General features: G+C 41.6%; 1 protein-coding gene and 1 long non-coding RNA gene across 6 annotated transcripts in view; one reads left to right on the top strand and one right to left on the bottom strand.

Moving 5' to 3' along the window:
* Positions 1–940: 940 nt before the first annotated feature.
* The window catches only part of AGPAT3 (1-acylglycerol-3-phosphate O-acyltransferase 3), a 69,207-nt gene continuing 49,067 nt past the window's right edge, over positions 941–21,080 (bottom strand). For all 5 annotated transcript variants that reach the window (XM_079974672.1, XM_079974671.1, XM_079974668.1 and 2 more), the window contains exons 3-9: positions 15,199–15,368; positions 13,779–13,940; positions 12,059–12,212; positions 10,052–10,154; positions 7,794–7,869; positions 5,975–6,173; positions 941–4,185 (exon numbers count right to left, since the gene is read on the bottom strand). In XM_079974672.1, coding sequence (XP_079830798.1) covers positions 4,097–4,185; positions 5,975–6,173; positions 7,794–7,869; positions 10,052–10,154; positions 12,059–12,212; positions 13,779–13,940; positions 15,199–15,368 — 953 coding nt within the window. In that variant the 3' untranslated portion in view covers positions 941–4,096. The remainder of the gene's footprint in view (positions 4,186–5,974; positions 6,174–7,793; positions 7,870–10,051; positions 10,155–12,058; positions 12,213–13,778; positions 13,941–15,198; positions 15,369–21,080) is intronic.
* LOC307215450 lies at positions 16,341–19,450 on the top strand. The gene is made up of 2 exons (XR_013838513.1): positions 16,341–17,334; positions 18,100–19,450. It is a non-coding gene; the product is annotated as an uncharacterized lncRNA (long non-coding RNA).

Raw genomic sequence — 21,080 nt, 5'->3', positions numbered from 1 at the left:
TCTTTGGTGGGGCAATTTTACCTCTTAGCTTGGGAGCTAATAGCAGGTAGGAAGCAGATTGGACTGAATGCCAACATCAGACCAGGAAGCATTCCTGATCTGCCACAAAATCCCACTGGCTGCAGGCTGGCATCTATGTAAATTGGCAGTATCATGAAAATGGAGCAAATGCCGATGTTCTGTCGTTGAAAACAAAACAGGAGTTGGCAAGAAACGTAATGCGCCCTACACGTTCTGGGCTACTGCTTTTCTTCCAGAGCAATTTCAGGTAAAATACAATTAAATGAGACAAGCTAATTACTCCAGTCCCATGGATTTCAAGGGGAACTAACTTAGCCTGGAGCCAATGCAACTTATAGGTAAGGCCCATTAAAACCAACACAATTTTGGAGCACCTAATGGCAGAATGGCTTGCAGCAAATGGCACAGATCCAAACAACTCTGTGGGTAGTTTGGTATGGTCCCTGGTGGAAGAATAAGGTTAAATGTGTTTCTTGATGAGCAGGAACCCCTTTCCCTCAATGCTGTGTTGCAAGACTCCCTCTGGCTACTTCTTCTTCTTCTTTTTCATAATAATAATAATAATAATAATAATAATAATAATAATAATATTTATTACCTGCCCTTTGCCAGCAGGTCCCAGGGTGGGTCCTGAAAGCACACATCTCAGGTGTCAAAGGTAAAGGAAGAGGCGCAATATGGCATTGTGTCAGCTGTGGAAAATGAAAAACAAACCAACCTCACGGGGCATGCTCAAGCTCTTGAATGTATCTCAAGCAGGTCTTTGGATGCCAGCCTATGCATTTAAAAGTTACATTTTAATCCAAGACATCAAAACACAAATGGAGTGCTGACAATGGAAGGAAAGGGGAAACGGCTGCCACATTCTAATAATGATTAAAATTGAATAATGAAGAAAGACCAAAAGAAAAAGAAAAAGTTCATGATATATTTTGTTTATTATTGCTCTCAAAGGGCTTGGTAGTCAAATATACAAGCTATGTTCTATTAAACCAGAAGAAAATAGTGTAAGGTATAAAATCTATGCTCACTGTTCCAACCCAAACCGCTTGATATTCTTCATGAGACACACTTACTGCTGTTTCCAGTAATTCTCTCTCACATGTACTCTGCATATTTATATAAAAAACTATTTGAAGAGACAAACCAAAATTTCAAGCCAAAAAGATGAGCTGCCATGTACTAGATTGTGCCATGTTGTACACTTCAGTTTTCAAAACGGATATGTCTTTCTAAAACTGCAAACAAATTAATGTATACTTTGCTATGTCTTCAAAAACAAAATATGATCAATATGTCATGATATGAAAACAAAACAGAAGGAAAACATCTGCTTTTTCTCTCCATAATGTACATGCAGTACTCCCAACACCTTTTAGCAGGAGCCATTTGCACTAAGTGGAGGCTGGACACCTATTTTAACAGATCTGTACACTCTTTGCTTCCTTACAACGTTTCTTCCTGCACGACCCCCGCCTGCCCCCCACTTAATTCTGTTACAGTGTCTGGCCTTATCTATCAATACAGAACTCCTTGCTCACAAGTAATAGTAATGCACAGCCAGGGGACTTTCCCACTTTGTCTTTGTTATTAAGTGCATTTAAAATATATTCAACATCTTCTTCAGAAAGCAATTATACAGCATCTGTTAAACGGAGGAAAGAAAAAAACCTTTCCAACAAGGAAGTGTTATTTACCAAGTACTTTTAAAAAACACAATCCTGCCTCTTCAGTCCTCTGGTTAGATAACAGAGAGGAAAGCTCTCTGCTCAGCTGTCTGTTTAAAAACAAAACAAAAAGCAGAATATATTTACTAAGTAAAAAATAGTCATGGCTGGATTCTCCCCAAGAAGCACAGGTTCAACTTCCAATGAAGTTAATAAGTTGTCTGCCCTTACAGTCAGGGTAGATTTTATCCCCTTTCAGGAAGCGTAGCTTACCGATTCCGGGACTGACAGTACAATGTTATGCTGGGGGAAAGCAAAATTCATGGATACTGCAGGCTGTGACTTAAGAAGCCAATGAAGATCTTTTTCTGCAATAGTAGTTCCCTCACTGAAGAGGCAAGCAACTGCTTTATTTGAAAAATGGCTTGTCTCTGCAGAAATAGGAACAGGTAGCGCAGTGTTCTAGCTGCATGAACCATTCTCTTGCATGCCATTTTCTACATGTTTGGATATTGGTTGTTTTGATCACGGCTCCATAGGACAATTCCAAAAACCTTTCACGTAGAAATCCCTAAGCAAACATTCATCAGCATGAGAAAGCTAACATAAGCCGTTTCCTCAAAGAATCTTTCCAAACTTCAGAGTGGCAAGTTGCACATAAAAGTATTCTCAAAACGAGCTCCTGCAAGTGAGGAATAAGAATAATTAAAAAATGCTAACATTTGGAAAGTAAGATGTCACACATTTACCCCTGGCTATGAGAGGATGTGTGTGTTACTATCACATTGTAAGGAGCAGTGGGGGCCCAATTCTGCTTTGAATCCCATTAATAGAGCTTAATTCCTATTGCATTGTGTGTGTGTTTTTGGTGCGAATCTGATATATGCCACTGCCATATGCTTTCAAATATTTCCGAGATGCAGCAATCAATTTGCAAAGCCCTATTAAAGGCAGCTGCGCACAAAACAGTATCTGAAGGGAGACTTTGTGACTAGTCATTCACCTACAACATTCATTATATGGAGTAAAGCTAGAGGTGCTGTGCCAGTCAAAACATGGTTGGCTTGAAGGCTGTGTCAAGCAAACAAATGGCTTTCCACAGGGAAACAAGCTCAATGCATTGTGACTGAGGGCAGCCACCACATCAAGAACCTTTCTACTTAGCTCTTATGTGTGTTTTCGGAGCCAGAGATTGTTGAAACCAAACCGGTAGCTCTTAATGTGCAGCAGAAAATCCTCAATAAGTCTGAACCTTATATAAAGGCTTCATTGATTGCTGGATGACCTGGCAATATCCCGTGATAATGTAGGCAAACTGACATTCCAGCCCTAAACACATTTGCCTGGAAGAAATTTTGACCCGAAATCAGTAGTGTTTCCTTCCAAGTAAGTGTGCTGAAGGCTGCAGAGGTACAGTACCAACCTTATGTTATCTACTACAATTAGTAGCTTTTTGAATACAATTTCTTTCCAGGTTTCTCTGTTGTTTTATGCTGTTTTTGCACCACAAGCCATACAGGAGATTCTGAGAACAGACTTTTTTTTTTTGCAGTGGGGGTAGTACTGCCAAGATGAAATGACTGAGCAGCCATAGTCATACTGGTAATAATTTCAGGGTCGTCATAAAAGCTTTTTGTTTTGTTTTTTTAAAGAAAGAAATAGCAAGTCCAAGATCTATGTAGGAAACTGAGCTAAGCACATCCCTGTTTCAGCTGGGAGTGCATGAGGGGTAAGGAATGTGTTTGTCAAGTAGGGAAGCCTGGAACCGCATTAATTCTAGTGCCTTGTTCAAAGTATGTGCTTATCAGTCAGGTACTGCTGCCATTGGAACGCCACGGGTGTACAGAAATGAATAAATATTAACCTAAAAATAAAACATCTGCAAGGATGAAGTAGCTTTTCCAAACTGCTTCCTCCTCGAGGAGCAGCTGTTAGTCAACTGGAGATTGTGTTTTGCTGCAATTCATGCTGCCTTGCTTGTTTGTTTTTTTTAAAAAAAGATGCCATGAATAAGAAAATATTAAATTAGTTTTAGCAAGAAGAAACATTCAGTAGCTCCTCTTGCGAGCAAGTGTTGTACTCTTGAAAGACAAACCAGTTTATCTGAAGATGCATGTAGCTACACCCATTAGTTCCCCCTCCCACCCACAAGAAAGCCAAAAATAAAACAAAACATTAGCCCAGATATGTTTTTCTCCCCAAACTTATGAACACAGGGATCCTTGGGCAGGTAAGTAGTCAATTGTTTCCTCTTCCTCTTGAATCTTCCAATTTCTTCAGTCTTGGCTCAAGTATTAGTAGTTATCAGTTAATAAGAAAAAAAAGATAAGTTTTCTAAGTGTCTTTCTTTCAATGAAGTTAATTTGATACCATAGTCTTGTTATATGTTTGGAACTGTATCTGTGAAGTTATTCCTTTTTCTTGAATTCTTGGTTGCCGTAGCTGGAGCCTTTTTCTATTTCTGTTACGCCGATCAGTCTGCGAACTCCAAATGAAGCTTTAAAACAGAAAGGAAAGAGAGATGACTGAGTTACGCCACTTCTTGTCCATTAATGATCTGTTATATACTGAAAAGTAAACTATATGCAAAATATGTGCATATGCATAATGCATGTGTACACCCATGCACATTGGGCTGTGTGTGTGTATGTGTATATATATGTGTGTGTGTGTGTGTTGTGCTGATTCATTCTATACCACCACTCCCAAATTCCTAGCTGTTAGAAAGAGGAAGAACCAACTCAGCATCCTAAAGCCCAGCTACTAGAAATCCAACTCTGCACTACCATACCCAATCCCATAAACTCCACTTCTGAGTTTTCACTCGTTTTAAAGTTATCTACAAAGAGCCAATTGGAACCAAAAAGGGACAGGGAAACTATGGCCAGGGATAGGGAAGAAATTTTATTCAGTTTGTATTAAAAGGTGAATCAAATTAATTTGCAATAACCAAAATAATATACAAACTGAATGTCAGACATCTTTCTAAATTTGCAGTGCCGTTTTCTAGCCAAGTAATGTAAACAAAAATGCACACACTAAGGTAAACTGTGCATATGAATACATATCTTTGTGAAAAACAGCATACGTAAATATACCATATTATGGGAAATTTAAATATTAAGGAAAATAAAATGCATGTGTTGGCAAAATTGCATAGTATGATATCTATATTAGGAGAAAACTGCACTCCATTTGTAGATTTTAATTTTTTAAATTGCAAACAGATGTGAAAATGTGGAGAACTTAACTATAAGGTTGGAAATGTGAGAGAAACCAAAATTGGTACCCATTTCTACTGGTGGCTTACCAGAAGTTGTTGGACTACAATTTTCATCATTCCCATTGGCCATGATGGCTGGGGACTGATGGGCAAGGGAGTGCAACAACATCTGCAGTGCTGCAGGCCCCACAGGCCCTGGGCTGGAATGAAAAGCCGAGCCCCTTAGGACCCTGAATTTTGCATCATTAAATGCTACATCTGCACAGAACACCAGTGCAGAGATCAAGCATCTGATAAGGACTCAAAAATATATTTAATAATCCATTCAAACTGTGTGTGTAGCATTGTTTTTGTTTATTACTATGTTATGCACTTTTTTGTTTTTATACTGTAAACTGCCCAGTGATCCTCAGATGAAGGGTGATATAGAAATACAACAACAACAACAAAAGAATTGCAGCCTAAAACAGCACAGGCTTTAGTACAAGGATAAAACTATAAATAGGTGTCTATGTGATGCAAGGGCTAATGTATTAGGTTTGTCTGGATGGTCTTAGGGAAGTAACTGTTGCTCAGCCGAAACTTATAATAGGGCTACTGTAAAAAGAAAATGAAGTGTATATTGCAACCTATCCTGAGCTCGATTGGGAAAGATAATCAAAATACAGTCGTACCTTGGAACTCAAACGCATTGGCTCCCAAACAAATCGGCTCTCAAATGATCGAAACCTGGAAGTGAGTGTTCCGGTTTTCTAACAATTTTCAGAAGCCAAACATCCAGAGCCGCTTCCACGGCTTCTGATTGGCTGCAGGATGCTCCTTGGTTCGAGAACCAAGGTACGACTAGACAAGATTCTGAGTACACTTCTCAAAGTGCTAATTATTAGGTCTAACAACCACTGTGTTCCAGTACAGATAGATAGATGAATGCAGTTTTTATTTGTCTTAACACAATCTTCCTTCCCCACCTCACTGCAAGTCAGCTAACAAGCTGAGCAAATGACCGTGGGGCCTGGCTGTATCACAGGATACAGATGTGCACATTCAGCTTGGCGTTTATTACCTGCTCCAACAAAGCCCATGAATGAAAGAATCAGGAGAGGAGATCCGCTTGCAAAAATGCCAAAACCAAATTTGAAAAGAGGAGACAGGACAATGGTGGCCCAGAACAGAAAGTTGAGGAGAGTCCATGGTCTTCTGCGAGGTTTGATTTGCTCTCCAGGAAATGTACCCTCTTGATTATACTTCTCTTGTAAAGCATCCTTGAAGAGAGAAAGAAAAACCTTTCTAATTTGGGGACACACAGGGGTGCATTCATATCATTCAATGCCTGTACATTTTAATATGGTCACAGAGGCAGGTCTATGTGACCCAGTAGTCATTGCTGCAGGAGCAATCTGTATTTTCTGTTCCGTCATGATTACTTAAAAAGCAAAAACACATTTTTAGTGAAACTAGGCTCTGCTACTCTATTCCCAACCAAATCCTTTCTCTATTCATTGTGCCTTCTTCTACATGCCAGCACTGTCTGGATAGGAGATGGTGTTCCCTGATGATAAAATGGCAGGTTATGGTAAGAAAACAAAATATAAATAAAATACAGTCTCCCAGGAAGCTGAAAGGTGTGTCAATGTCACACTTTACATTATTCATGTAACCTAGTCATGAAGTGTTAACCTGAAACTACTGTTAGTCCCCATCAAGTGTTATGGCTACTGCTTAAACAAAACACAACTTGTCCTTAGAAGTATGTGGAAATGGATGAACCCAAGTTATTCTCAGGCAGCCCCAAGAATTCAGGGCCCCATTCACACAATCAATTGCAGAAAGTTAGAAGGTAGTAAACTTAGGCTGCATTTGCATGTAACCCAAAACCTTGGTTTTAGAACTGAATGAGCCCATACAAGCCCCAGGCTCATGTGCTTACATCCTTGAGGCTTCTCCTTTGGTGTCTATCATGCACCAAGCCCTTACATAAAAGTTGCTGTTACTGTGTAAACCATCTTCAGTTTCAAGCTTATTATTCCCCTAAGGGGAGCTGCATCGAGTGAGCTGTAACTGTATCAGGTTGCATTTATTTTCCCCACTGATTTAACTGCTATATACAATACATGGTAATTAGTCTCCAACTATTTCCATTTCCACTGACAAGGGCAGCGTAAATAAGCAAATAAGAATGCCCAGTGCCACTGGTGAACCATAGCTTGCAGATCAGATTAGCACAGAACCCTCAAACCCTTTATCTGGCAGGGTGAGGATCCGACTTGGGCAGATTCTAAAACACTTAAGAAATCAGCCCCATTGATTTCAGTGGTATTTTTATTTCTATGCTGCCTTAGGGATGAATGTGAAAAATGAAGAAAAACAGGCTACTCAACCCAATGGAACCTTTATTAGCAGAAGTTACAGTTTTCTCTTGAATTAGTATTCTCTCTCTTACAATGAAGTATCATCTTTATAACAAATCAGATTCCTGATTTTTTTTCAGTGTTAGTATATCCTTCCCCCCCCTTTTTTTTTTTTTGCTACTGTGAAACCCCATTCCTCAGTAAAACTCACATGATATAGAAAAGACAGGATTGGGGCCCCATTTGTGGAGGAAGCAACGTATCGCATCACCATGGTCTAACGGAAAGTATATACATTCAGCTTTGCACACATTCGTATCTCAAGATAGATACGAATGTGGAGAAATGTCAAAGCACTTTCCCCATGGTAGAAAACATGTTTATGTTAAAAGAACCATGGGAGATCTTCCACGAAGGATCTTCCATATTACATCTAGTTGCTCCCTTACAGATATAGCAATGCTGTCTTCTTTGAGAATTCATTCAATTAGCATATTATTCCTTAAGATCTTAGAGGCAGGACAAGGGATTTACCTTTTCTTGGTAAAGTTTATGGAGCCACTTTGCTGCTTCCTTTTCGTCCAAAGGGATATCTTCTAGTGGAAACCTCCTGGTTTGTTTTTTTTAAAAAAGGTTCAATAAAGAGCATTTAATAAAGGATGAGCATCACAATTATAACTTCTATGCTACTTATACTGAATGCTCTGCTCTAGATGAACACAGATTCAAGTGAAAATCCTGTTTTGTCACATCCGTACCATGAATTTGCCACTAGGGGGTGCCCACAGCCAGAATACATAGGTTGCGCAGCGGAACACTTACTTCTTGCTTTGTACAAAAATGGATGGGTGAGTTTCTTGAGAAGTGATATATATATATATATATATATATATATATATATTAGTGGCATGATTCTCTTTCTTTCACCCAAATGAAGGCTACAGGCCAATGGTGACCAAAGCTTGGGTCAGATAACCACAGGAACTTGAAGAAGTTAGTGAAGAAATTCCTGTGGTCCATCTACTCTTAAGTAGTGACAAGGTTAAAATGACAATAGAGATTCTGTTGAGGAACCACACAGACTGTGATTCTTTGGAACTTGGCTTCCCCTGTTATAGCTGTATAACAAATAATGCCGTTTTAGTTTGTTGGCTTGAGGAAGCTGGGAACATAAGACACAACTTGTCTGTTGAGCTGAGCGTTGTCAGCTCTGACTGGCAGCAGCCAAGGGTCTTTCTGAGCACCTACTCTGGAGCAGGATCTAACCAGGGAACCTTTGGATGCAAGTGGAACAGACTCCCACAAGAGGTGGTGGACTCTCCTTCCTTGGAGGTTTTTAAGTAGAAACTGGATAGTCATCTGTCTAGTTGAGATTCTTGCACCACAGGGGATTGATTGGCCTAGATGACCGCCCCCCCCCCCGGTCCCTTCCAACTCTAAAAAAAGGTAAAGGTAAAGGACCCCTGACAGTTAAGTCCAGTCTGGGGTTGCAGCGCTCATCTTGCTTTACTGGCCGAGGGACCCGACGTTTGTCCACAGACAGTTTTTCCGGGTCATGTGACTAGCATGACTAAGCCGCTTGTGGCCAAACCAGAGCAGTGCACGGAAATGCCATTTACCTTCCCAATGGAGCAGTACCTATTAATCTACTTGAACTTTTTTTGGTGTGCTTTCGAACTGCGAGGTTGGCAGGAGCTGGGACTGAGCAACGGGAGCTCACCCAGACGCGGGGATTCAAACCGCCAACCTTCTGATCGGCAAGCCCAAGAGGTTCATTGGTTTAGACCACAGCGCCACTCACTTCCCCTCTTCCAACGCTACAATACTAAAAAATCATGTGCTCTCCCATTGAACTATAACCCCTCACCCAAAAGCACATGTCTTTCAGAACACAGCACCGGTGTGAGTTAAAATGCTTGCTTAAAAAAAAAAATTATGGTGGGAGAGGCAAGTAATGGCTGCCACTGCCATGTCATTCCATGAGCTGTACAAGGGGTAATTGTCTGGAGATGGTTCAGTATTTTTTGTGAAAGGTGAGCTGTGGACCACTTTGGGGATCCCCAAAAGCCCCATAATCCTTCAGGGCTTTCTGTTTGACAGCCCTGAACTAGATAATTCTTCTTTTCCTAGGGCCATAAAAAGCAAAGACTGTGGCAAGCCTGATGACATGTATTTCTGTGGGGCACCAAAGAGATGACAAAGCCTCCTTCGTCACCATTCACAAGGGTAGAAATGACTTGCTTCAGATACGCCTGAAGCGGATCCAGTCAGAAAGCATTCCTGGCAAGTATTTTACTGAACAAAACAAAAACAGAGGAGATGGGCCATCCATTCAAATGGCTGAACAGCAGGCCTAGCCGAGAAAGCGCAGGCAACTGGATCTCAGAACTTCGAGCCAGACTGGACTCAGCTATCTAAAAGATACGAATGACTGTACTATGCAGTTCACCATCTTTGAGAGAGGGCAGTAGGAATTTATGGAGCTTTACATAATGTACTTTCCCACGACCACATGGGTCTGTCAAACCAAATATGGAAGATGCTGAAATGGCAGGCAGAGCCAAGTATTACTTTTACAGAATTCGCAGTCGTGCTGGATGCATGCAACAGCCTTCGTCTTCTAATATTAATGGCGGGAAAGAGGCTCTTCCATACTAAGCCTGAACAGCTGAAGTATCCCAAATCCATGCGGTGAAAGAACATGGGAAAAAGGAGGCAGGCTTACCACCATATTTGGACACTGTGACAATTCTGAAATACGTGCCATGCTCTCAAATACATGCCATGCTTACCTGACACACATATCAGCTTTGTATTTCTTCCCATAAAGGATTCCTAATAAGGAGGGGTTCTTGTTTCCTCTGAAGTTTAACGTTACATCGTACACGGCTGAAACTATGGCAAACGAGAAGAGGTCACCATTATTTTAGCCTCTGGGATCCAACATTTAATTGTTATAACAAGGCATACAAACAGAGTTCCAAATGAGGTGAGGCTCCTGAGACTGGAAGCACATCATTCTCCCAAGTACAATGCTCCACTGGCCAGACAACGTCAACACAAAACTGTGCTGCAATTCCAACAGCACTTAAATGGGTTAGGACCAGCCACATTCACTGCACTGAGTGGGACGTGAATAAGCAATCTTACTGCCTTCTCAAAATTCCAAAAGTGTCCCGCTGTTTTACTGCTACTGAACATGTCTCTGGTTCATGCACTCCCCATGCCCCTCTCCTCCTTTGGCACATGAGGGAAGAGAAGTTCAGAAGCAGTGTTTGTTTCATCTGAATTGGGACAAACGGTAGTTAGCTCAAATCATGGTTTGTCAAACAAGCTAAGATCAAACCGCGGTTTCTGATATTCGCTTTCTGTGGTGTGGGGGGGGGGGAGGGAAACATGATAAAGCTAAACGCAATGGTTCGTGAACGCTTTTGATCTCTTCCTTGTAGTTAAGCCAGAGGAGGGGACAGGGAGCAGGTTCATGCATTTAATGCTAAACAGTGGTTTAACATGACATCTGAAGCGAGTTACCCTCTTTGTATACAACACAACAGCAAACTATGGTTTGCTGCAAAAACCGAAATAATGGAGAGAACCAGATTGCTTGAGCATACAGGGAAGAAAAAGAGACGAGGGAGCTCATGAGTCAGAGCCTCCTTTATGTAACACTAAGTCGTGGTTTGGTGATTAAATCTGAACTTAGCGTTAGTGTTAAGTTTTAATGGGTGTGAATCTTAGTCATGTTGCAGCCAACAGAAGTGAAGAACCCTGAGATTATACATACATGAAGATGGGTATCTATCTATATGTGACTCACAGAAACACAAAGGAAATTACTTCACATATAGAAAGAAAAAATTAACATTAATATTGGGTATCTTCACCTCTCAGAATCTCACAAGCATGCTGAAATGTGTGTTAACATATTTCCCATCTAGCAGAAAAGGGAAATTAATCCAAGGCAGTGTTTTGCTCAAGGCAGTTCTTCATCCAGATTCAACTATGTTGTCTTTCCTAGATTCGAGTGGCTCTTATGGATTAAACACAATCCAGAGGAAAGTACATGTAAATAAGTGCTCTTGAATCAATAGCATTTAAGCACTTAAGTGGAAGCTAGACACTCTTTTATTTCCTCAAGATTTAAATCACATTTATACTTCTCTGGGTTGTGCTGAGTGGAGGTGGGGGAATAATTTCAATTTGCAAAGGGAAGCTCCAAAATCTTTTATCAACAGTCTTTAAAAAACACTGTCACACTTTTAGAACACCTGGATAGATTGGGAAGGGAGAGGAATGTGGATAAGGAATGGCGTAAAATAATGTGATAAACCTTCCACCAGTAAGTAGGGAAGGGGACATTGTGATTTTTATGTCTTCCTAACCTCCCCAGATTCCGCAGAACAGTTTTGATGCTGTTGTCTGGAAAGACATAGCAAAACTTGTAACCCACAATTGTATTTGGCCAGCCATCTGTCCTATTTAACAGCCTTGTCTGTGTGGCATAACACGAACTTACACCTCACATGCACGCTGGGAGCGTTAATTAGTCAATGTTTGCACACCACTTTAGAAATGTGAAGTGCTAAGTAGCAGTATTAATTTCTCTGAATTCAAAGGGGAACTAATTAACGTATTAAGAACTAATTACAAAATAAAATCCAGCGGTCTAAAACGTCAATATTAAAGTCAATGCTGATTTTCCACTGAAGAAAATAATAATAATCTGGGGACCAACAGCAATGAATGCGCTCAAGAATCACATCCACAAACACTGCAAGGAAGGCCAAGGAAATAGATACCTGTTCCCCTGAGACACTGGACGGCAGTCGTGAAACCTTTGGTTCTGGGCAACAGGTGATATTTGAGCTTAGGCAATCCTTTGGATTCTGCCACTTCCATACTGATACGATGCTTGGTCTCTGTAAAACGAGTTCCTTCACAGTACAAAAGAAACTAATGGAACAGAACAAGAGGGGAGGGGTGGAAGAAACATCCAAGTGTTACTTCTCAAATAAAGAAATCATATGGAGAGTTTGCTGGGGACCAGTATCCGGATTCAGAAACTTTTGCATCAGTGGAAAGATTGAATGACACCAAGGACCCAGGGACAAAAAAAGAGCTCTGTTGGGTCAGGCCAAAGGTCCATCTAAGCCCAGCGGCCTCTCATAGTAGCCAACCATATGCCTAAGGGCAACAGCACTCTGCCTACCTGCGGTTCCAAGCAACTGGGTAGTCAGAGGGATACAGCCTCCACCTAAGGGGGCAGAACATAGCCATGGTGCTTAGTGGCCACTGAGAGACCCTCTCCCTCGATCATTTCCTTTCACTGAAGGGAGAAGAATCCTCAGGCACCATTGCTTTTACCAAGCATTCCTCTCCAGAACTCCCCTCAGCTTCTCAAATCTCTCTCACCTTCAGTACCATGCCAGTCCCAGAGCTGGCAACAGGTACGCAAGGAGACTTACCAGCATGGTTAGAGCATGGACCTCAGAACCAGAGCACCACCACATCTTCCATGGGGAGATTTTCAATGCCACACTCCTCTCCGCTGCACTATTTTATTCCCCCCTCTGGAGACCTTTAACCAGCACTAGACTGCCACCCATGACTATTTGCTTGCTGGACGTATTCTGCTGAAGTGTTTTGCCTCCTGTCCCCATCCTGACTTGAACAGAGGGCTCAGCCCTTTTACTGATGTCTGAATTCCACCTATTCCTAGGTCTTAAGGCCTCAGCCTCAAATAGGAGACCCTGACCCAGAACTCATTTAGAATGAGAACATGCCCATACCTCAAATTTCCTCACATGCTCAAAGCATCCTCTTTAGGGTCATTTCATCACTTAGTTTTCCAATAAAGATATTAAAACTGTATTTTTTCAGGGGGAGAATGTACATGGATTCCCAACATGTAAATTTGGAGCACATCTGACTATTTGTGCATTGAGTGTTATTATTCAGCATATTAATACTATATCCAAATACAGTGATGTTGCAGGATCACTTCTGCAAAATCTGTACCTCATACTAAAAAAAATGGGAGAAATTCAACATAGCACTAAAGAGATTGTTCTGTCAGGTCAAGCATTGCTGCTTGCCTGATGGAATGATCTCTCCCCCCCCCCATGTACTATTTTGGGGGTTTTCCTGACTGCTGCTCCCCACCAAGCCAATTTAGGGGGTTCAAGGGAGGAGAATGGAAGGCTAACTGGGCCAGTTAGTTGAATCCGGCCCATACTTTTGTACCATACACAAACACACCTGCCAATTTCAAGTTGGAATTCATTGAGTAAGCTGTGAAAATGAAGGGTTTAAACCAAAGACAGCTGCACAGCCTACCTGAGGTGAGACATTGAAGGCTATATACTATTAGACGTGAATCCACATACAGATTTGTATATAAAATCTTAATATGGCCACACACACACACACACACACACACACACACCCCATGCAGGAAGACCACGCCTTTCACCATCTTGTTCAAAGTGCCAAGGACAGGCCTTGCAAAAATTAACTTACCCACATATACTCTGGATAATCGGACAATCGTTTTAGACCTTCAACAACTTTATCTCTGTCTTCTTCCCATTTCCTTTTGCAGAAAACAATCTCCAGGAAGTACCATGTCCAGCCAATTAGGGGCACGTACAACAGCTCTTTCTTAGCAAGAACTTTTGAACTCTGAAAGGAACACCACAAGATAGTATCCATTTGTTTGTTTACAACACATCATTTACAAATAGTGCCATTTCCAAAACTGTTCTGAAGCGGCCTAGTAAGGTGATGTTGTTTTTTTGTTTCCTGGAATTTACTAGTCACATCATATTACTACTACTACTACTACTACTACTACTACTACTACTACTACATGTATAGCCTACCTCCAAGGAGCTCTAGAAAACATGGCTTTCTCCCCATTTTATCCTCACAACAACCCTATGTGGTTGGGTAGGTTCTGTGTGTTTGTATGTTTGTGTGTGTAAAAGGGGAGGAGGAGAGAGATTGGTCCAAGGCCAATTGGACTGAATTGGGAATGTGAATCTTTGTCTCACCTGTCTGAGTCTGAAATGCTCAATCCTTCTTTTGGATTGGATTCCTGGCTCATTACATATGCTAATCATCTGCACACTATCCCTTGCTTTTCCTGTAGGACTTGCTTTTTCCTGCAATCGTTAACAGTCATCACCAGGTTTACCATACCCATTGAGTCAATCACCCATCTCCTACTACCCTCCTGAGGAAAAACCCCAGCCTACCCTCCCACTATATATAAGGATCTGGTGACTTCTGTTTCAGTGTATCTGAAGAAGTGTGAATGCACACGAAAGCTCATACCAAGAACAAACTTAGTTGGTCTCTAAGGTGCTACTGGGTGGCGCTGTGGGTAAAAGCCTCAGCGCCTAGGGCTTGCCGATCGAAAGGTCGGCGGTTCGAATCCCCGCGGCGGGGTGCGCTCCCGCTGCTCGGTCCCAGCGCCTGCCAACCTAGCAGTTCGAAAGCACCCCCAGGTGCAAGTAGATAAATAGGGACCACTTACTGGCGGGAAGGTAAACGGCGTTTCTGTGTGCTGCGCTGGCTCGCCAGATGCAGCTTTGTCACGCTGGCCACGTGACCTGGAAATGTCTCCGGACAGCGCTGGCCCCCGGCCTCTTGAGTGAGATGGGCGCACAACCCCAGAGTCTGTCAAGACTGGCCCGTACGGGCAGGGGTACCTTTACCTTTAAGGTGCTACTGGACAATTTTTTTATATATTTCGACTGCGTCAGACCAACACGGCTATCTACCTGAATCTAATTTTGCTGTTAGTGGGAAGGAAATTTATCCAGTGTGACCATTTAAACACCCACCCCAGCTGCCTCCCTTTCCCAAGGTGAAAAATAAACCTGACCCTACCCCTCAAATTAAAAGATATACAAGGCTACAAGTTCAATGCACTCACCCCCAAGACGCCAAATCGTTCTGTCATGGTCCAGCCACACAGAAAGTCTATTTCAAAGTTGTGGTTCAGGATGATGATGACATGTTCTTTTCCAAACTTATCGACTGTAGCCTGGTCTGAGAACAAAGTGCATTCTGTACCAGACCACCATTCCAGCAACATCACTAATTCTAAGTAACAGAAGGAAACAAAGAAAGTAGATTAGGCCTTAATGTTTTACACCACTGTATATGGCAGACTATTATTTCCAACCTTTTTAACTCTGTTAAATGTGCAGTTATATACTATCTATACAGGGCAGAAGCAAACAATTTTCAGGGATTTTGTTTTGAACACCTTAGTTTTTTACTGATGACAATTTTCTTTATTTAAAAGCTCCACTTTCAGCCTTAAAAGATATGAATTTCAGGGCTGCAAGAGCACTTTTAAATCAAATTGGCTGAAGTTTACAATATAGTTTCCAATGCCAAACAAGTCAACTATTCTGATCAAGAGGAAGATCACCAACCATTGTTTCAAAAGCTGTTACGATTACCCAACCACATTATCCAATTTTGATAATTTTTGCTGGGATACAAACATAACTCTGCCATTTAATTAACTATATAATTAAGTAACTGGGAGTGGTGCACAGGACGGTTCATCCCTTTCCTCCACTCACTCTGTCCTGCAACAGAGCTTCCCAGCGGAGAGGTGACGGTGGTTTTCCTTGCTGCATCCCCTTTGCTGGGTTGCTGCACTATGGGAACCACCACTTGAGGCTTCGTTTGGCTGCTGGCTGGGCTTTCTGCCTTTCGCTCAGAGGGGCTCAGAAGTTGAACGTACCCGTGCTCTGAAAATCCTTTATTTTGGCTGCTAATCCCTTATTTTTAAGGCTGCTGGTCCCTTATTTTCAAATCTGTAAGTTGACAGCTATGCACTGTGTGCTCCCTTCCAGTCTCAATGCCTATTTGATCGCTTAATGATGATGAGTAAGCAGTCAGCAGCATTGCATCAGCACCAACCCAAGGCCCTGTTCAGATGGCAGCTTACTGCAGCAGAACTTGTTTTAAAAGACTCTGGTGTTTTAAAAAGAGAAGTGGCCGCATTTTGTTCTGCACCGGTTTACAAGCAATGATGCATTTCTGTTACTGTCTGAATTTTTAAAAAAATTATAACCCATCATACAACTGCAGGCAGATAACAACTGACTATGTTGTTCCTTCCCTGCAATGTAGCTCAATGAATAAAGGAACCCAAGATCCCACCAGACCATTTGGAATCTCTGTCTGTGTTCACACATTACAGTAAACCATAGTTAATGGTCTACAAGGAATACAGAGATCACTCCTACTTCACTTCTCTCCTAGTGTGAGCAACAAACTGTGACTCCTGGCTTAGTGTTCTGCCCAGAGAGAGGGCTGTGGTTCATCTGGAGTGAAACAAATCTACAATCTCTCATTTGAATGTAACACTAAACTAGTGTGGTTTGTTGTTTCTATTCTTGCTAGAGGAAGAGCACTTTCACTATGGTTTACATTGCTATGCAAACACAGCCACTATTTGCCTGTCTGCTTTTCTTAAGATGGGAACCCTCTGTTAATACTGGACAGCCTGAAGAGGAACTTTTAGACTCCAGGAGTATTTCCCTATCTTTTCTGACAGTTCTTGCCAACAGCTTGAGGGGGAAGCAAAAGGAACAGAGAATTGGTTCTGAGGAAATGTTTGTAGCCTGAAGTACTGACTTCACTAGTGTTGGGAAAATCCTGAGATCCTTTTGCTTTTCCTGAGCTTTTACAGCTCCAATATTGACATCTTAGAAAGTGAATTAAGTTTTTTTACTTGTTAAGCCTTGTACAGAAATGTCCCACCCCAATAAATCTGACAGTGGTTCCAGATGTATTTTTTCCAGCGGTGCATTTTATTCTTGTGTGGTTTAAAAGTAGGAAAAACTGGAAGTCAGAGAAGTACATAACAATATATTTTACAGCAGGAATGGGGAACCTCCCCCACCCAAATATTTCTGAATTACAACTCCAGTCATCCCTGGCTACTGGCTATGCTTGTTGAGGCTGATGGGAGTTGTAGTTCAGCAACATCTGAGGGAGGGAAGTTCGCTGGAGGTGAGGAGTGAGACAGAGACAGAGAGTGATGCTGGTAGGTTCAGCCTTAAGTATCACAACTTATATACAGTACTGCCCTGTGGTCTTTGGATAAAGGGTGGTATACTAATTTAATTAACCAACAAACAAACAAACTTTAAATACATTTTAACACATGTATATTTTAACAACTTTAGCTTTGTGTTAATCAGCTGGTCACCAAGTTAATAACCCCCCCCCCCCGCGCCTGTTGCACCTGTGGAACGCCCTCCCATCAGATGTCAAGAAAATAAACAGCTATCTGACTTTTAGAAGACATCTGAAGGCAGCCCTGTTTAGGGAGGTTTTTAATGTTTGATCGCTTTTTATTATTATTATTATTAATAATAATAATCTGTTGGGAGTTGCCCAGAGTGACTGGGGAAACCCAGCCCAGATGGGCGGGGTATAAATATATTATTATTATTATTATTATTATTATTATTAGTCTGAATACTTGAAGAGTGGAACATCACTTAGCCTTAAAATGAAAAGAATGTCATGGCATTTTTAAAAAATTGATTGTGGAAAAAAACACACAACAAACAGTAGAGGGGAGGGACTCAATGTACAAGCTGCAATGTACAAAAATCTTGCAAACAGTAAACTATCCATTTAGACTTGGATGGAGCTATTGTTGCTAGGAGAGTAAAAACTGAACATGCTGAGCTCTCCACCCCCTTTTTTTCTTAAGTCATCTGGAGGTAGCTAGAATGAATAAGGCTGGAATATAGATTGCCTTCATGAATTAAATATGCAGCAAAGTGTTTTCTCTTTGCAGGAAGTCAGACGAAACATCCGTGCTGCTCTACAACAGGAAAGAAGCTTTTTTCAGAGAAGTGCAGCACTGATCATTTTAGTTAAGAGCGGCACAGCAAGAGCTTCAAATCTCTGAAGGGAGCCAGTCTGTGAATGACTTTCACATGGCTGGCATCCCATGGTGAGGAAAAGGTTTACGGTTCTAAAATTACCTCATCAAATAGTTATACTGGGGTTTGTTTGTTTTTTAAAGTGTACAGTGTATATGAAGCTTCTTCTTTTTTTAAAAAAATAAAGTTAAATTAAGATATCCTTGAAGAGCAATCTAGAAAGTGGGATCTAGTCAAAAGAGGCCAGTTTATTCTGCACTATGTATGCAATGGTCATGATGGACCACCATCAACAGAGACTTGTGTCTCTTTCCACATCACACTAAATGCCATGCTTGGTGGTTTCACATATTCAGTTGCGAGTCCTCAAAAGATGTGTTATACTGAGTGTTGTGTGAATCAGCCTGCTTAAAAAGCATAGATTGAGCTCAAAAATGCATGGGTGCTTCAGCTGGTATACATAGGGGGAAAGAACAGCTTTTCACTACAAACACAAATTTACTTTTCACAGCAAAATCTGCATTGGGGAAAAGAGAGGTGTGGGGAGTTGCAGCATTTTTAAATCCACTGACTTAACATCCTCTAAAGCAGGGTCAAGAAACTTGCGGTCCCTGCAGATGCTGTTGGAGTTCATCTCCCATCAGCCCCAACCAGTGTGGTCAAAGATGATGGGAGTTGTAGTTCAGCAAAATCAGGATGAACACTGATTATGAGCCTGAGAAAGAATGCTAAGAACGCAGCAGTCATCATGGTCAGCCTAGTCTCAGGGTTGGAATCGGTGTAAGACCTGGATTTTAACTGGCTACTTAAATACTAGAAACCTTCTATTGAGTCTTTGCTTTACAGCTGCAAGGCAGCTAAATAAAAACCTAGTTATTTCCCCCCCTCCAGGTACCAAACAGTTACCTATGAATACAGGAAAGTCCTCTATATCTCACACAGCCAGCCAGCTAAACAGGTTTGAGAGATGACCTGTATACTCAGCTGCATTACAGTGAAACAGAAAGTCTAGTCTAGCTCTACCTAACCATGATGGTTCAAAGCTCTCCAAGAAGCTATTGTTCTCAAGATTTTTAAACTGAAGATGCCATGGATTGAATCTGTTGCCTTGATACAAAAACAAGCTCTATCATTAGTAGGATGTCGTACCAATGTCCCTTCTGAAACAAGCCCAAACGGCCAGCTTTTGGCATTGAAGACAAAACTCCCAACCACCTGCCTGCTATCTATTCCCCTGTCTCACTAAAGAGGTCACCTAATGAACCTGAATTGCCATGTCCTTCCAGCCCTGCACACACCCCTCCAGTGTCAGCTGTCAATCTGCAAGATCCACCCTGAATGGGAGCTGCAACTGGAATTGTATGTTTGTAGAGATAGCCGTGTCGTAGTAATATTCAGAGTTCTCAGAGTAAGTGAAAGAAACGAAGGGAAAGAAAAGCAGGGAAAATGACCGTTCAGCAAAAAGCTAACATTTCTTCATGGATAAAGATAACAAAGAGAACAGTCTGACTTAAAGACTTGTTAGTGATATTAGTGCAGTGCTAGCCAACACAGGGCCCTCCAATTGCTGTTGGACTACAACACCCATCATTCCTGACCACTGGTCAGGCTGGCTGTGGCTGATGGGAGGTGGGAGTCCAACAAGATCTGGTGGGCTACGCCTGTATTAGTAGATCATGCTGTTCATAAAACTCCTTGAGTGAAAGCATTTAGGTACAATAGAAGCCCATTTAATGCTTAAGATGATTTCATCTTTATTTCCCAGTACCCTCTTATAAACATGAAGACAGGAAAAGAGTAAAAAAAATAAAAAGCACCCTTCCCCAGCTTGTCCCTGCCAGGTTGGTGGAAATGGTACTTTGGCATTTTTCAAAATAAGGACTCAAAGAGGAGAGCTTCTAGGCAACAACGTCAAAAAATGTTGCAAGCGATCTCAGTAATGAACTTGCTCCTGGAATAACCTACTCAAAAAAAATAGCATTTTAGCAGCAGTTCACTATGAGCCAGTTCAACTGGATTGTTTGCAGGGTCTGTTTTCCACCTTAACAATTTTTCAGAGGAAAAACTGTCCCTTAGAGCACTTTAAAAGATTTAAGAACAGTTAAATATTTAAGGTACACAAGACTATTTTGTGTGTGTTTGCTTTAAAAAACAACTGAGATGGCTCTCCCTCTAGAATTTCTGTCATACCTCAGGCTCTCTGAATAACCGATGCAATGTGACTACAATGGAAGACGTTTTAAAAAAAACTTTTGCCCCAAGTTACAAACTTGGGAAGCACTGCAGTGAATACTAGAGTAGACAAGGTTGGTAGGGAGTAAGAAAACAGGCATTTGTGCAAGAAATTTGAAAGTAAAAGACGGTCTAAAGGACTGGGAAATGAGACAAATGAACAAAAACAGGCACTAGAAAAGAATGAGAAAATATAAAATATACATACCGGGGGGGGGGGGGGGGAGGTAGGAAAGCTGTAAGCTGGGAAGTTACAAAAAAATGAAGAGTGGAAAGAGGAACAAGGCAACAGGGTATTTAATATCTCCTCCACTGGCAACAGAGGGTGTGTGAGAGAGTTAGGCTTGTTGGGACTAAAAGCAATGCCACAGGAGGAAGGAACAATGCCCAACCTCTTGTGGATTCCTGCTGTACGGAAGGGTGAAGGGCCTATCCTAGCTATGCAGGCAAGTGGTTTTTCAGGAGGGCTGAGAGGGAAGCAGAAGGGAAGGAACAGGGCTCCTCCAGAGAGCTGTTTTTTTGTGTGTGGCTATATTCTGCACAACATGCCATTCCTGCAATAGTGCTTCAGAGAGTTCTCACCTCAGCTCCTGCCTTTAGGTGCAAGGACATGGAAAAAGGGGGAAATATGGTACATGCAGAGAAGTCCACCGTGCAAGAA

Source organism: Podarcis cretensis (genome assembly GCF_951804945.1).
Source record: "Podarcis cretensis genome assembly, chromosome: 4".
Taxonomy (NCBI): Eukaryota; Metazoa; Chordata; class Lepidosauria; order Squamata; family Lacertidae; genus Podarcis; species Podarcis cretensis.
The sequence above is the reverse complement of the archived record's forward strand: the minus strand, read 5'-3'. Positions and strand labels throughout refer to the sequence as shown.